The sequence below is a fragment of the Zingiber officinale genome, chromosome 3A, assembly GCF_018446385.1.
Source record: "Zingiber officinale cultivar Zhangliang chromosome 3A, Zo_v1.1, whole genome shotgun sequence".
In the NCBI taxonomy this organism is placed as follows: Eukaryota; Viridiplantae; Streptophyta; class Magnoliopsida; order Zingiberales; family Zingiberaceae; genus Zingiber; species Zingiber officinale.
Genome location: NC_055990.1, coordinates 160825088 through 160840616, shown reverse-complemented (window position 1 = coordinate 160840616; position 15529 = coordinate 160825088). Strand labels below are relative to the sequence as shown.

At 41.9% G+C, this 15529-nt stretch overlaps 2 protein-coding genes across 5 annotated transcripts; one reads left to right on the top strand and one right to left on the bottom strand.

The window, feature by feature from the left end:
• Nucleotides 1-6284: 6284 nt before the first annotated feature.
• LOC122053131 (dual specificity protein phosphatase PHS1-like) lies at nt 6285-11105 on the top strand. Of its 3 annotated transcripts, none has more exons than XM_042615027.1 (11): nt 6285-6459; nt 6654-6820; nt 6969-7188; nt 7751-7927; nt 8019-8179; nt 8253-9288; nt 9410-9556; nt 9618-9845; nt 10317-10474; nt 10554-10707; nt 10800-11105. In XM_042615027.1, exons 1-11 carry the CDS (start codon nt 6415-6417, stop codon nt 10848-10850), a joined length of 2544 nt encoding a protein of 847 aa, XP_042470961.1. In that variant the 5' UTR covers nt 6285-6414; the 3' UTR covers nt 10851-11105. The 3 variants fall into 3 exon arrangements, with proteins under 3 accessions (XP_042470961.1, XP_042470962.1, XP_042470960.1); XM_042615028.1 differs by having other exon boundaries at nt 10554-10723; nt 10800-10944; XM_042615026.1 differs by having other exon boundaries at nt 10554-11105.
• A 222-nt stretch (nt 11106-11327) lies between these two features.
• LOC122053132 (F-box/LRR-repeat protein 3-like) lies at nt 11328-14510 on the bottom strand. 2 transcript variants are annotated; one of them, XM_042615031.1, is made up of 7 exons: nt 13514-14510; nt 13308-13433; nt 13017-13121; nt 12541-12940; nt 12323-12452; nt 11938-12232; nt 11328-11836 (listed from the first exon to the last, which is right to left on the bottom strand). In XM_042615031.1, the coding sequence occupies exons 1-7, from the start codon at nt 14189-14191 to the stop codon at nt 11567-11569; spliced, it is 2004 nt and encodes a 667-aa protein (XP_042470965.1). In that variant the 5' UTR covers nt 14192-14510; the 3' UTR covers nt 11328-11566. The 2 variants fall into 2 exon arrangements, with proteins under 2 accessions (XP_042470965.1, XP_042470964.1); XM_042615030.1 differs by having other exon boundaries at nt 11642-11808; nt 13514-14476.
• Nucleotides 14511-15529: the final 1019 nt, after the last annotated feature.

Below are 15529 nucleotides of genomic sequence, written 5' to 3'. Positions count from 1 at the left end.
CTAAGAGGAAGAAGGTGGTCAAGGCTCAAGGAGGAAGCACAATTCAAGGGGGAGCCTCCAAGGTAAAAAGGAAGGTATCGTTCATTGAACCTACCCCTTTAATAATGGTAAAAAGCATGATAGTTCTAATCTATATCATTTTAATGCTATTTACCATGAAAATAGGAGGCATGATAAGGTTAAGGAAAATCATGTAGCTTACCATGCAAAAACTTCTCAACCTAGGGCTAGGAATGTAGATAAAGGTCTAGGCAAGAACTTCAAGGATTTTAGCTACAAGCCTAGAAACAAAAATGCTCATGGATTTAATGGCAAACCAAAAACTAAGGACTTAGTGATGGAAAATCAAGTCTTGAGGTCAAGACTTGACAAACTAGAAAAGACCCTAAAAAGGATGGAAAATATCCTTAAAGGGCAAAATGAGCAAAATCTAGGTTTAGGACAACAAGGGTCATCCAAGGGCCATAGAGGTTTGGGATACAAACCTAAAATCAAAAAGGATGTACCTACTTACCATAGGGTTCCATATAGCTATGGAACCAACCCTAAGTCTAGAAGTCAAGTCAAGGATACAAGGAAAGTCATTTCTAGAAGTATCTTTGCAACAACAAATGTGACTAAGACTTCTAAGAAGTCTAAGAAAGTCACTAACAAGGTCACAAGGGAGGCTATCCCTAGAGTTGACCTAGAAAACGTGACCAAGGCTTCTAAGAAGCCCAACAAGGTCACTAGGAAGGTATCTAGGGAAGTTATCCCTAGTAAATACCTAGAGCATCCAAGGAGCACCAATAGGTTTTGGGTTCCTACGAGCATCTTCTCTACCCCATATATGGGTTAGAGAGTGTTAACTCCGATTAGAAGGGTAGTTAACTCAACTTTGAGGAAATTGACACTCAAGGAGCATTTTCAAGGTTTTTGTTAACCTTTGAAAATGAAATGGAATTATTATTTACTCCTTGAAAGAGTAAAATGTGCCAAAATTTGAGAAGTATTAATTTTATGTTAAAATGGCACAATTTGGGAAAACATAAAAAATACCAAGTTGGGATTTTGGTATTTTCTTAATAATTTAAGGCAAATCTAAGCCTTAATTTAAAGTGCTTCTCTTGTGGAAAAATGAAATATGCCAACACTGGAATATGCTTAATTTCAATTGGCAAAAATTAATCAAGAGAATTAGAAATGTCAAGTTAGGTTTTGGCACTTTCTTGAAGTACTTTGAGCAAATCTAGGGTTTAAGGTTTAGGATTAGCTAAGATTAAGGATACTTGGATAGATAATCTAGGTATATTTTATTTATGCTAAATCTTGCCATGATTGTTTGTCCATCACATGCCATAACACCATATTTAGTTTTATATTTTTCATTCATGACTTATTATGAAAAATACAAAAAATATCATGTCATGTCATACATACATCATGTAATTATAGGAATCTTTCTTTTGAAAGCTAGTTCATTTTGATGTATGCCATAACATTATCATGCATTATGTTTAATTCTTTAAAATCAAGGACAAATGACATTTATCAACAAGTGTTTTCAACAAGTGGTATTAACAAGTAATATCATAAGTGGATGTTCAATATCCACAAAATGTCTAGATAGATATGTATGATCCCTAGATTAGGGCAAGACCAAGCTTTATATCTCACAAAGACCAATAAGATGACGTGTATGTGTTTTAGTGCACATTAGATACAAGTGAGATGTTAGGATGATGAACAAAACTCAAGATGTTGATTTAGTGCATTCTTTTGAGTTTTAAGTTCATCAAAACATATAGTTATGTGTTTTCCCATCATTGGGAAAGCTAATGTACAAGTAATGTGCATTAAGCCCAAGGAATATGGTGGGATATTGGTTTTGAAAATGGTTTTAAAATAATTTTGGAAAACCTTGGTGAAGGCTATCTTTTGATAGTAATCACCATTGAATAGTTAGACACAAACTTAAAGAAAACACTAAAGTTTCTGCAAGTTCTCAAGTTTGTGTCAATCTTTGAAAATATGATGTATTTTCATAGAAAACTATTTTTCCATGATAAATTATACTCTAAATAATGTCTACACAAATTTTTACGATTTTTGAAATTTTGTAGAATTTTCTAGGGGTTTCTGAAATTGGCTGAAATTGAATTTCAGCAATTTCAGGCCTCCAATCGATCAGTGGATCGATTGGAGTGCCTCAATCGATCAGTCGATCGATTGAGAAGGCATTTCTCGCGAACAGAAGCTCGCTGGATCGATCAGCCGATCGATCTAAGAAGACTGAATCGATCAGTGGATCGATTCAGCAGGGTTCAATCGATTGGAACCCAACTCCAATCGATGGAAGATGCTGATTTTGGCTGGGAAGGTCTGATTTCAACATCTTTGAACCTATTTTAGTCTAGGTAACCATTCCAAACATCTGAAAATACATTTGTATATATAAAAAGGGTATTTTCGTGTGGAAAACAAGGATGGATTGGTTAAGGAAGGCTAAGTTGAAGTTTAGGTTGACGTTTGTTTCAAATTTTGAATATTTGAACCTCAAAACTTCTAAAATTGGGTTTCCTAAAGTTTTAGGGATTCCAAGTCATTGTTGGTACAATGACAGAAGTTACCACCATATCTTTAGGGGGAGGGACTCTTTAAAGATATGAAAATTATTTTTCATGAACCTTGGAAGGTGGTTAACCTTCCGTTAAGAACATACTCAAGGTTGAGTGTTTGAACTTTAATGGGGAGTGGATATCCTCATTGTTCAAGTGACTTCAAGTGGATAATGCTCAAGGATGGGCATTTGCCTACATTGGGGGAGAATGTAGGGTTAAGGATAATGAAGGGTATGGGCCCTTCATTATCGTGTTGATCACAACGAGTGAAGTTGTGAACAATGATGAACAACTCGTCAGGGGGAGAGTTTTCACCAAGTGAATTTGTTGATGTGTGTCCAAAAATGGGGCATGGTTTGATGTGTACCAATAGGGGGAGAATGAAAGGGAGTAAGTTAGGATTTCATTACCTAGAGGGAGTTTGCTCTCTTAGGTGGAGAATGAAGAGCTTAACTTATGTATTCATTGCCCAGTGGCATGAAGCAAGTTTAGGCTATGAGATTAGCCTAACTTACATGTGGTATTGTAAGTGATAGTGTTGGTATTGTCAAACATCAAAAAGGGGGAGATTGTTGGTGCAACATCCCTCAGGTCAAGGTTGACCTGGTTGACCAAGCTTGGGTCTTGGTTTGGGTTTCGATATTTGACAATACAAGGTTGATTGAAGAAGAGTCAAGTAGGTCAAGGATGACCGGATACTTGACTGGGAAGTCCTAACTGAGATGTTAGGCAGAAGAGAAGTCTTAGTGAGTGAAGCTAGGCAGATTGGAAGTCCTGGTGAGTGAAGCCAGGCAGAAGAAAGTCCTGGTGAGTAAAGCCAGGTGAAAATCCTAGTGAGTGAAGCTAGGTGAAAGTCCTAGTGAGTGAAGCTAGGCAGGAGGAAAGTCCTAGTGAGTGAAGCTAGGCAGAAGGGAAAATCCTGGTGAGTGAAGCCGGGTGAAAGACCTAGTGAGTGAAGCTAGGCAGGAGGAAAATCCTGGTGAGTGAAGCCAGGTGAAAGACCTAGTGAGTGAAGCTAGGTAGGAGGAAAATCCTGGTGAGTGAAGTCAGGTGAAAGACCTAGTGAGTGAAGCTAGGCAATTGGGAAAGTCCTAGTGAGTGAAGCTAGGCAGAAGGGAAAATCCTGGTGAGTGAAGCCAGGTGAAAGACCTAGTGAGTGAAGCTAGGCAGGAGGGAAATCCTGGTGAGTGAAGCCAGGTGAAAGACCTAGTGAGTGAAGCTAGGCAATTGGGAAAGTCCTGGTGAGTGAAGCTAGGCAGGAGAAATCCAGAGGGGTCAAAGTTGACCAGACATCTAGTGAGAGTCCAAGTAGGTCAAAGAGATTGACCGGATACTTGGCACGAGGAAGAAAAGTCCAAGTAGGTCTTAGGGAGTGACCGGATACTTGGCAAGAAGAGAAAAGTCCAAGTGGGTCAAAGGGATTGACCAGACACTTGGTGAGAGAGTCCTAGCTGGTCAAGGGTGACCGGATGCTAGTTCTTATGTACTAACAAGTCATGGTTGACTAGATGTTGGTTTAGGGGGCTTTGGACTTGGTTTTGGGCAAAAACCAAGATCTGGATTGATCAGCCGATTGATCCAGCAGATTTGGATTGATCCGTGGATCGATCCAGCAGATCTGGATCGATCAGTGGATCGATCCAGAAGATCTGGATCGATCGGCCGATCGATCCGGTGAGTCCCCGCGAACAGAACCCCTCTGGATCGATCGGTGGATCGATCCAGAGGTCCCAATCGATCAGTGGATCGATTGGGACGCTGCTGCTTCGCGCGATAAGCGCTGGATCAATCCGTGGATCGATCCAGGCGTTTTTCCAGAGCACAGAGGCGCTCTAGATCGATCTGTGGATCGATCCAAAGCCTCCCTGATCGATTGGGAGCATTCCAATCGATCGGGATTCAACCGTTAGCGTCGATTTAAGCCGCAGGCGTTCATTTCCTTCGGCATCGCTTCCACGACAAAGCTCAGATCTTCACCAGCGACTCCACAGAGCTCTCCACGCCAGTTCTTGAAGTTCTTGGAGGTTCTTCCAAGTCAAGAGGCGGATCTATTGCAAGAGGAAGAAAGCTAGGGTTAGGGTTTTCTTGTACTCATTATAAGCTTTGTGCTTGTATTTTGTATCCTTTCCCCTTCCTTTTGTAGTGTGAACTTGTAGGGCTTCTCCGCCTTCGGTAGTTACCGAAAAGGAGGGTTTTATTAGTGGAGTGTGTGTGAGTAGGTGTGGATCCTTGGACTAGTCACCTCTTGTGAGGTGGATACCAAGAAAACCAACCTTGTTAGCGTTGTGTGGTTTGTTTCTTGTATTTCCGCTGCACATCTTTGAAGAAACAAGCAACGACGAGCACCTAGCGAGCGACGAGCTATTCACCCCCCTGTAGCTACTTTTCGGTCCCAACACTTACAACCTCAAAAATCTACTTGACATAAAATGAGTCTAATCGGACCTATTTAGGTCCAATCACTGATGGATCTAGAGATGTCTGATTGGACTCATTTCAGGTCATACAAATTTCTGAGATTGCAAGGAGTCTAATAGTGTCCTCCATTGCATATTTTGGTTTCTCTAGTAGTGTTAAAATATTATCAGAAGAATCAGCTCAATGTGGACTTAATATGAAAACAAATAAAGGAAAGGGAGATGCGGTGGTAAGTGTAAACTAATATGGCACGAAAAGCAAAACCAAATTCTCTTAAATGAACTCTAATGGCTTTCTAATAGTGATAGATCAGATCGATTGAGTGGTTGGTTGGTTTCAGTTGGAGATGGAATGAACGTACTTATAGATTGAAGGACCCTATACCTAACATGCTTCTTTTACCTAATAGGGCATGATATGATTTCATGTGAGGGTACATTGGACTGGTTTTTTCGATAATATTTTAACGCCTATAAAGAAATCAAAATAAGCAATAGAGGGTACCGTTGGACTTCTTGCAACCTCAAAAATCCACATGATCTAAAATGAGTTTAATCGAAACTGTCTAAATCCATCATTGAGTTTCGATCAAAACTTATTGATCGATCTAGAGACATTAGATTACAACCATTTCATGTTATGTGGATTTATGAAACTGCAAGGAGTCTAACGATGCCTCCATTGATTATTTCGACTTCTCAATTAAATGTACTTTTTGATAAATATTAAAATAGTATGGATGTTTTAGTCAACTCAAAAATGTCCTCTATTAAATTATCATATTTATTTATTTATTTATTTATTTATTATTATTATTATTATTATTAATAAAAAAATAATAATCACGATTAGTCTCATTGACTATATCTGGAGTGGCCGGTCCGATCCCACGAAAATTTTCCATCGACTACCAAGATAAATCAGAAAGTACATACGATGACAACTTAGATATCCTATCGTGATACCATGCCCCAGTGACTATTATTATTATTAATAAGAACTAAGAATCTCATGCTTTATTTTAATTCATTTGTTAGCATACCACTATCATTGATCTTCAAAGGATCTCTAAGCCACTGTACATGTTACATCGATAATTGATAGATCTGATTGAGTCATGAGTTCTCTAAATTCCACGTGTCGTATACCACTTAAATATACATATCAAATATAATTTAATTTAAAGTTTTTTATTCAAACATTAAATTTTAAGATCAAATTTGGGTACTTTTGCAATTCAAATGTCGAAGACGCCAACCCGGTGGCCGATGGAGAGAAAAGCGGTCAGCCCTCACACATCGATGGCTCCCCTTTCTCTTTCTCTTTGCCCCCGGCCGATTGACCCAGGCGAGGAGGAATCAAGCGGCGGCGACTAGATCTCGCTTCTTCGTTACCCATGGAGGAAGAAGAAGGCGAACGCGAAAGGATCAACGCCCGAAAGGTACTCCTCTTCCCATTCGTCTCGCTTCTTGTTCTTCTTTCCCAGAATTAGGAGAAGGGAAGTCAAGAACCTGCATTCCATCCCTGTGCGTGCATATTCTCGGGTCCTTTCTGAGCGGGGAGTTTGTCTCGCCATCTTCACTGGCGAGATGATTTCCTGTGGCGGATTAAGTATGATGTTCGGTTGCGTTGCAGCTGGAGAAGGAAAGTGGGTTCGGAGACTTCGAGGAATGGGTGACCGTGGTCCGCAGACGCAGCGTAAAATCTCTCGGCTCCTCGAGAACGCAGCGTTCTCCGTCGCCTGTGCAGGAGCCTCTTCCGGCTCGTCGTTCCCTCTCCCCTTCATCGCCCGCTGCCTGCCGGTACCCAGATACCTGCTAATTAATTTCGCATCTTGTTGCGTCCTCGTTGTTCTTCACTAGCGAAATTATTGGGAAAATATTTCACAATTGACGAAAATGACGATCTCTGTCTCCTTGAAATCTTTAATGCCGCTCTTCGTTTCTACAGGGTGGGAGTTGTAGAGTCGGGCAAACCTGACTATAGTGGGGCTGCATCGCAGTCTCCAGAGCAAGTGCCAGAAATTAGTTTGTGGGATAGGCTTGGGAATGCTTGTGCTTTAGATGTTGAAGCAAGTGAAGTCTCCTGGGACAATCTGTTTTCCCTTCACCACACAAAATATACAAGCAGTAATGAATGCTCAGAGGATGAAATGAACAAAGCTTTGGAGGTAAGTCACTATGTTGTTGCGTGAACTCGGGCTTGAACATTCAATGAGATCTATCTTTACACTTGAAAGCTTGTTTTCACATCGCAATTGCTACAGATTTCAGTGATTTCAGATACAAGGCAAATCCCTATGAAAGATTTTTTTGCTTCTCAGGCAAAGAATAAAAGCTGACGCATTTTCATAAGTGGCCTACAAAGTATAAACACATAAATTGAACTGATATAGAATGAGGTTGATGTCAAGATCACATCCAGACCATAATCTTGTTCTAGAAAGCCTGATATACAATTGGTTACTATTTCCTCAAGTGGAAGTTGCACTAGTTAAATGTTTCATAGGTTGACTGACTGTACATCTTCTTAACTAATTCATGATTTACATGGTTTGTTGTCTTCAAAATATAAATGGGTCTCATCAATCAAATGCTACCTATCCTCTTGTTTATTAAGAAAAACTATTTGAAAGAGTTTTTATTGTCCCACAAAATATTAGCTTTTTATATGTTTTTCTTTACTGGTCATATTTTTTCACTTAAATTATAGTTTGGATTTTGAAAATCTAGGTGACCGTAAATTCTGGAGGAGTAGTTTTTTATGCATTGTTCAACACATCAAGTGGTGATGAGTCCTCCACAAAAGAAGCAGCAGCAGTAATCAAAATTGCATCTTCCAGGATGGCCACACAATCTGAACGCCTGGGCTATGAATTTGCAAAATTGCTGAGAGTGAAGACACCTCAAGTACCTTTTCTACCGTTGATCACATTTTCTTGTTTGCTTATTATTTATATTCCTGTTTATATTTTCTTGTAAAATCACTTTCATTTGGCAGGCAAGAGTGATCCACAACTCAAGCGCAGAGTGGCAACTGATCAAGGATGCAGCCCAAAAGGCACGAGATATTTCAGTTGCCAATGGAGATGAAGTGGGTGAAGTTACATGCTCAGAGCTGTTAGAAGCCCTCGAATTGAGCCGATGCCTTTTCCTTATGAAGTAAAGCAGCCACCTCTTCTCCTTCTTTTTATCTGAAATCCTTATGCTGAATCTTTTTTTAAAACTTGTGCAGTTACATCCACGGCTCTCCTCTGGTGGAAAACCCAAATGCATTTGATTCAAGGGAGGCTGCCGAAAGTACTGCTGCATCACTTGGCAGGGTCTTGATATTGGACCTCATACTTAGGAATGAGGATAGGCTTCCCTGTCCCAGCTTAGGGTGGCGTGGCAATCCAGCTAATCTACTATTTGCCAATAAGGTAGCATCTGCAAACATGGATGCACTAGAAAAAGCTTATGATTCTAGTATCAGAAGATTTAATCCGCTGATAGTAAAAAATCTTGAGAGGAAAAAAGAGCAACGAGCTCTCTCTCTAAATGGTAGGCTGGGCTATCAAGTATCTGAATCTACAACAGACGTCTCTGATGATTTGAGTGACTTAACCGCCAGATCTACAAGTAGTCAAGGAACAGAATTTGGAAAGAGTTCTGACTTTCATGTTGTGGCAATTGATTCAGGAGTTCCTCGCAGACCACCAGCAGGAAAACGGGCAAAAGATCAAGAAAACTACCCCAGGGTCGTTGAGCTGATAATCAATAATTTTGACTTCTCTTCTAACTTGTTGTATGAAGTGTCTTTCGGAAAGCTGGGGGTTCCTGAAGCTGAGCACACTGATGTTCCTAGTGATTCTCGTTCTTGTTTCTCTGAATCTGATGTGGCAGCTTCTGTTTATGCATTTCGTGCCGGATTCCGTGGTGCACTGAGGGACCTCCAAAGCCTCCATGTATTTCTTCTCACACTGTATCAGAAACTGGAGGGCCTGTTAAGAATTGTACAATCAATCATAAACAAAATATATAGTGAAGATGAATCTGCAGGCTCAGATTCACCTTCACATACTGCTTGCTCCAGTTCCCAATTTCAGGCTGATTCTAGTGACCCTGAAACTCGGAAATGTTTACATAAATCTTCAGCATCACGCGAAAGTGTGGACATAAGTTCTCCAATTTGTCGAGAGAATTGGAATGGTAGATATTTTAAAGGAAGTGATAGTTCTCGGTGCTTGCGCTTGACTACTAAGCTTCGTGACTTTCACAAGATAACTAAGGTTAGGAAACTATTTGGCCATGCTATGTATAAGATACATATGGTAATACCTTGAGTATGGAGCTAACAAAAGCATTTAAAATTAGATGTCTTTCTTATGACTTACATGCTGTTTGGGATAGGTAGATACTGAGCTATCTAAAGAGTTGGAACAGTGGAATGAGACGGTTAGAACAGAGGTTGTCAAACTGTGCCAAGAAAACAACTTTAACACAGGATTTTTTGAAGGAAGTGATAATAGCGTTGCTATCGATGCTTATGAGCTGAAGGTAATAGGCATTTCACGTTCAGTCCAAATGATGAAATCTAATGGTTTTAATCCTTGTCCAGATCCGTGTTGAGCACATTCTTGAGAGAATATCACTAATTTCTGATGCAGCCAGTACAGAGCGCCCTTCTCCTATTACAGATCATCTCTATATTGGTGGAGCCCTAGCTGCAAAATCCAAATTCACCCTTCAGCACCTTCGTATCTTTCATATACTTTGCTTGTGTGCCAATGAAATTGGACAATCAGATTCTCAAAATCCTGATATCTTCGAGTACCGGAACTTCTCTGTAAGCACTTTTTCCTATTCAATGCAGCAGTAAATCATTTGGATTTTTGCTTAAATTAACTTTTGCATTTTGTCATTTAAGATTCACCAAGGTAGATACTTTGCTACTACAAGTAATAATTATCTGTCCTTATAGAATGATGTAGATAATAACCTATTTGGTGATGCCAGAGTATGCTAATCTAACTTGTTTGCATATCTTCTCTAAACAAGAATTCAAAATGATGATGTTATGCACCATTTTAAGCACTATGGCGCTAACCAATTACAATCTTCATTAAGATTCCATTTATACTTTTGTTTATACGATGACTTTGTGATGACAGAATTCTTATTTTCTCTACTGGATTAATTCCTATAACATTGCACTGTAGAACTATCAAATCCTTCCATTTTTTTACTATCCCACATATAAGTATTCCTTTCGAGACTCGTAACTAAAAAGGACTGGCGAGTATTTTTTTGGATTCAGATAAGTGACAATGATGATGAAGTTATCAGTGACTTGTTTGAAGAGGCTTCTGATTTCATTGACTACGTTGAGAAACTGGGAGGGAAAGTGTTGGTACATTGTTTTGAAGGAAAAAGCCGCAGCGCAACCGTAGTTCTTGCTTATCTAATGCTGAGAAAGTGAGGAACTTACTCAGGAATTCTACTTGGTATATCAAGTATCAAACTAGGGATTTTCTGATGAAATTTTCTGTTCCAGGGATCTCACTCTACTGGATGCCTGGAACATGCTCAAGAAGGTGCATCGTCGAGCCCAGCCAAATGATGGCTTTGCAAAGACTCTCCTGGATTTAGACAAGCAACTGCATGGGAAGCCATCGATGGAATGGCAGCAACGAAGACCGATGATGAAGGTATGCCCCATATGTGGTAAGAATGCAGGTCTCAGCAGCAGCTCTCTCAAACTCCATCTCCAAAAGTTCCATAAGATGTTGTCTTCGGGCAGCGTGGACAGCGCCATGACCTTGGAGATCCAGAAGGCTGTCGAGGCACTTGAGATGAGTCGCGGTGGGATATCAGCACGGCTTAAAAGCATCGGCAATGTGACGGTGAACGCCACTGCACTCAATGATGCTGAATTCTAGTAAGGTTTTTGTTTGTTTGAAGAATTAGCAATATCAGTAGCAATAACTCAAGGCTTATGCTACATGTGCTAGATAAGAGTCCAACATATACGTAGTCGATGAATATGGCAAAATGTTTTTGGCTTTGTTGGAAACTTTTTGGTATATAAAAATTATTTTCCTGTGTATTTTCTTCACTTTCAACTGGTTACTCCATCTTGATTAGATTTAATACCGGGCCACCCAAAAAATCCAAACTTGCATCGATATTAGATGCAAAAAAAGAGTAGCCTAGTCAATTACTGGATGCAAGTAACACATACGTTAGATCAGTAAAACGACCAATTGATTCTTTTAAATTCAATTGTTCAGCCTTGGACCAAGTTCATGAAGGAATTAAGCAAATCGAGTGTTTCTAACTGGGGGATAGCACCAATTTAGATCCACATATTGTTAAAGGAGCATCAGCTACACGTAGTAACCATGATACATTTTCTATTCTAGCATTCTTTGACTGATTGCAATAGGCATCCACCAGTTGCTGTTAACAAATGTGGTTTCCACGAATCAAGACTAAATTATTCGATAAAAAAAACAAAAAAACAAGTTGACAGCGAAGCATGCAGAGATTGTGGAAGTAGGGTTTTGCCTATCGACGAGCTGCAAAAGGTTTCTCGACCCATCGAATTCGGCACCCGCGTGAGTGCAACTTCTCAATCAGCAGTGGCGAAAGGAGATTCCTCAATCCGATGAGAAGCTTCAATTTCTTTAATTTTTCGTAGGAAGCTCTCAGAGCAATCTCAAACCACTCAATTGGCACGAGGCTGAGATGTACCAGCTTCACATCTTGTAGACACTTCAGAGTGCCTAGCAACATACATAGACCCGTGCCTGAAATTGAGCAGTATGATATATTTATCTGCAAAATGGTATTTGAATCAGATTGAGAACTTTTCATTCCTTTTTCATGTCCTTTTGGCATCTAATAAAAGAGATTATTTGAGATGGTAAGCTACAAACCTGTCTGAGGTTTTCAGTATATTGGGCAAGAGCAAATAGACCTCCATCATCTACCAAATTGCAGCGTTTCAAATCCAGCTCAGAAAGGTGCCGACAACCCATGGCGATTTTTGCTATGCCTGAGCTTGTAACATGACATAAACCTCTCAGTTCAAGATCACGAAGTTCTTCCAAACGACTTACATGCCTCAGTCCTCCATCAGTGATCTTCGTGCAGTAGCAGAGGTTTAACTTTTGTATCTTCTTGCAGCCAGCCGCTATGGCAGCTAAACCATCATCAGTGATCTCAACACACCTGCAAAATCCAATTAGAGATTTCTTCCATTATTCTACATCCCAAGAACATGAGAGAAATTGATTGCACTACCTACCAAACCAAACATACCGGTATAGATCAAGTTCGCGAAGCTTTTTGCAGTTTGATGCTAGAAGAACAAGGCCTTCATCGGAAATCATATAACAAAGACCCAGTTTCAAGACTACCAGCTTTGAACACTGAGATAGATACTTCATCGCTGCAAGGAATGGAGATGGAATTAATACAATTGTAGTTGAAGAATAGCAAAACATGTACTTCAATTTTTAGTGAGTACAAAAACTCACCAGTACTGCTTAGACTACAATCAGTGAGGTCGATTTCTTCAAGACTAGAGCAACATGTTCCGATACATTCTAGACCCTTATCAGTAATTAAATTGCAGGATTCTAGTCGGAGGCATCGCAGCTTTTTACATTGATCTCCTATAGATATAAGGGCCCTGTCCGTAAGCAGATGACAGCATGTAAGATCAATGGTTGTTAAATGAACGCAGTTGGCTACAAGCTCAAAGATCCCTTCATCGGTCACTGATTGGCATTTACTAAGCCCTATCTTGGCCAAATTCTTGCAGTTGAGGCCAATTATCTTAAGACTTGATGCAGAAACTTGAAAGCCATCAAGTTTTAGTACGGTCAAGCTATCCTTCAAATCATTCAACTTGGAGAAGAAGAGAGATGCCAGCTCCTGCAATGTACAACTTTTACATGAGCAGTAGGTCGTCGAGCAAATCCAACTTATTGCTATAATGCCAAAGCCTTACAGGAAAACAATCTCCAACATTGAGTTTTTGAAGACCACTGTTTCCTTCAATCACTGAGGTTAAGCCACTAGAAGTTACATTTTCACAGCGAGAGATATTAATGCTCTGCAATAGAGCATGAACCAAAGAAAGAAAACAAATTAGTCTGTTCCACTCGAAAGGCTTTGCTGAACTATCAACATCTGCAGTGTTATTAATGACCTATATGTATTGGGAATTCGGGGTTGCCAACTGCCATGGTTCTGTTGTTGTGAATGAGTACAATTTGGAACAAGATTCACCAAAACTTACCCGCAATGAATTGTTTCGGTGCTTCAGAAATTGTAATCCCTCGTCGTCTACAAAAGAGCATCCTACCATGTTCAGAACTTCCAGCTTGCCAAGAGAGGAAATGGAGTTGATCGATCTATTGGATATCTGAAGAGGACAATTTGTGGAAATTCATGTTTTTTGTGTGTGTGAGAGAGGGAGAGAAGATGCGGAAACTGGAAAGTAACCTTCAGATATGAGATGTCCAATTCCTTAAGATCCTGGCACTTCTTAGCGAGCAGATCGATCCCAATGTCGGAGATCTCCAGACACCACTTGATTCCGAGCTTCTCTAGCCCGGCGCAGCCCACCGCCACCTTAGCGAGCCCGACATCCGTCAGCCCGAGGCATTTATCCAATCGGAGCTCCCTCAACCCGGCGGCGTTCGCCAAGGCGGCGGCCTCCCGATCCCCGACGCCGACACAGTGTGACAGGTCCACAGCCTCCAGGCGCGGGCACGCATCCACGAGAGCCACCAAGCCCCGCCACCCAACGCCGCTGGCGCGGCTAAGGCTGACGGACCGAAGCCGCCACTGGCCCGCCCCAGCAGCGAGGGCAGCAGAGAAGGCGCGGTCGTCGAGGGCCGGACAAGCAGAGAGATCGAGGCACTCGAGTCCAGCGGCGTAGCGGCGAAGGAGACCAGGTAGGACCTCGAGGCGGAGGACGCGGAGCGAGCGGCGGTGGATCTCCTCGGCCCGAAGGAACCCGTGGCAGACAAGGCGGCAGGACTTGCGGTCGCGGGGATCGGAGACGCGGTCGAGGATGTTGGCGAGCAGGTCGAGGGAGAACACGGTTGACATGTCGGAATCGCAGGGACGCGGTCTGTTCATCGTCGCTTCAGCATCTCCTCGGGGCACGGAGACCATTAGGTGGGAATGAACAGGAAGGAAGGGAGAGGCACGAAGGGATGGAGGATGGGGAAGATAGGAACGCCGGAGGAGCTGGTCTGCCGGCGGAGCAGCGGTCCTCTTCCTCGTTGCGATCGCATGACTCGAAGAAGAAGCAGCAGAGCCCCGTTTCCGTTCAATTCCTTGCTCTCTCGGAAACGAAGAGCGCAGAGAGAGAGAGAGATAAGACGAGGGAAGAAGCGAGGAAACGAAGCCTGATCTAGTTACCACCTCCACCGAATGTTTGTCTTCCGCCCTAAACAAATAAAATGACTGAAATGCACTGCTAGATCTGAATGTGCTGATTTAAACGGAAGAGTAAAACGGTAAAATCCTGAGGAGGGTGGCCACATGGCGGTTGGGTATTGGAGGAGGTGTTACTGGCGGTGGCAGTCGGGAGGTGAGGATGGGTACTGCGATCCCAAGTACAGGAGCCGTCCAGGTCGTGCAATTGTGCAAGTTGCGTCTGCCCTTCCTTCATCTAAACGTCGACGAGTAAATTAGCAAAATAATTGCTTTTTATTTTTCTTTTTGCGATTTCATTCCGTTCGGTCCCACGGCGTTGTTCGTGTTTGGTCTATGTCACCACGGATGCCGGATGCCGGATGCGTTATGCTGATTCCGGTAACGACAACGCCAGGCAGGAAATTCCGTACGGCAGGAGAATTCAAGGGTAAAAGGGTTTGCCGGGTGGGACCCACGCCGCGTTTGGGGAATAGGAAAAAAAACCGTACGCCTCTAAGGACGGGTGTACCGCGGGTGCCGCTATTTGTCGTGGGAGGTGGGGCCCGGAGAAAATGAAGAAGACAGGCGTGGACGTAATCGACGACCCGATCTTTTGGTTGTACCCCTCAATCCTCGTCAGGGAAGGTCTTGATCTACTTTGAACAATTTAACAAATCAAATATATTATATTTTACTTTCCCGATAGCCTGCAAATCGAGGAAAATTGAAAAAAAAAAAAAACTTCTGATAAGACTTAGGAGTTAGGTCCAAGGTCAAATTGAAATAAAAAATAAAAGATTTAACATTGATCCGACAATAAGGTCGGGGACCCTCTCTGGAGGGGAGTCAATACCACATAGAGATCAAAAGGTAAAATGGTCAACCTAAGGTCTGACCGATCGGATAGGAGTAGGGTTAACAGGCCGACCGGCCTAGCGAGTCCGAGCGAAATCAATAACCCCTTTGACAGGAGTCCGGTTTCCGACGCTCAAGGTGAAAAGGGTAGTCGGGCCGAGCGGGTAGTCCGCTCGGCTCTACCCGCTCGGCCAAGGCATAAAGCAGCATGGGCGGGAATAAGCTCGTCCGAGCACG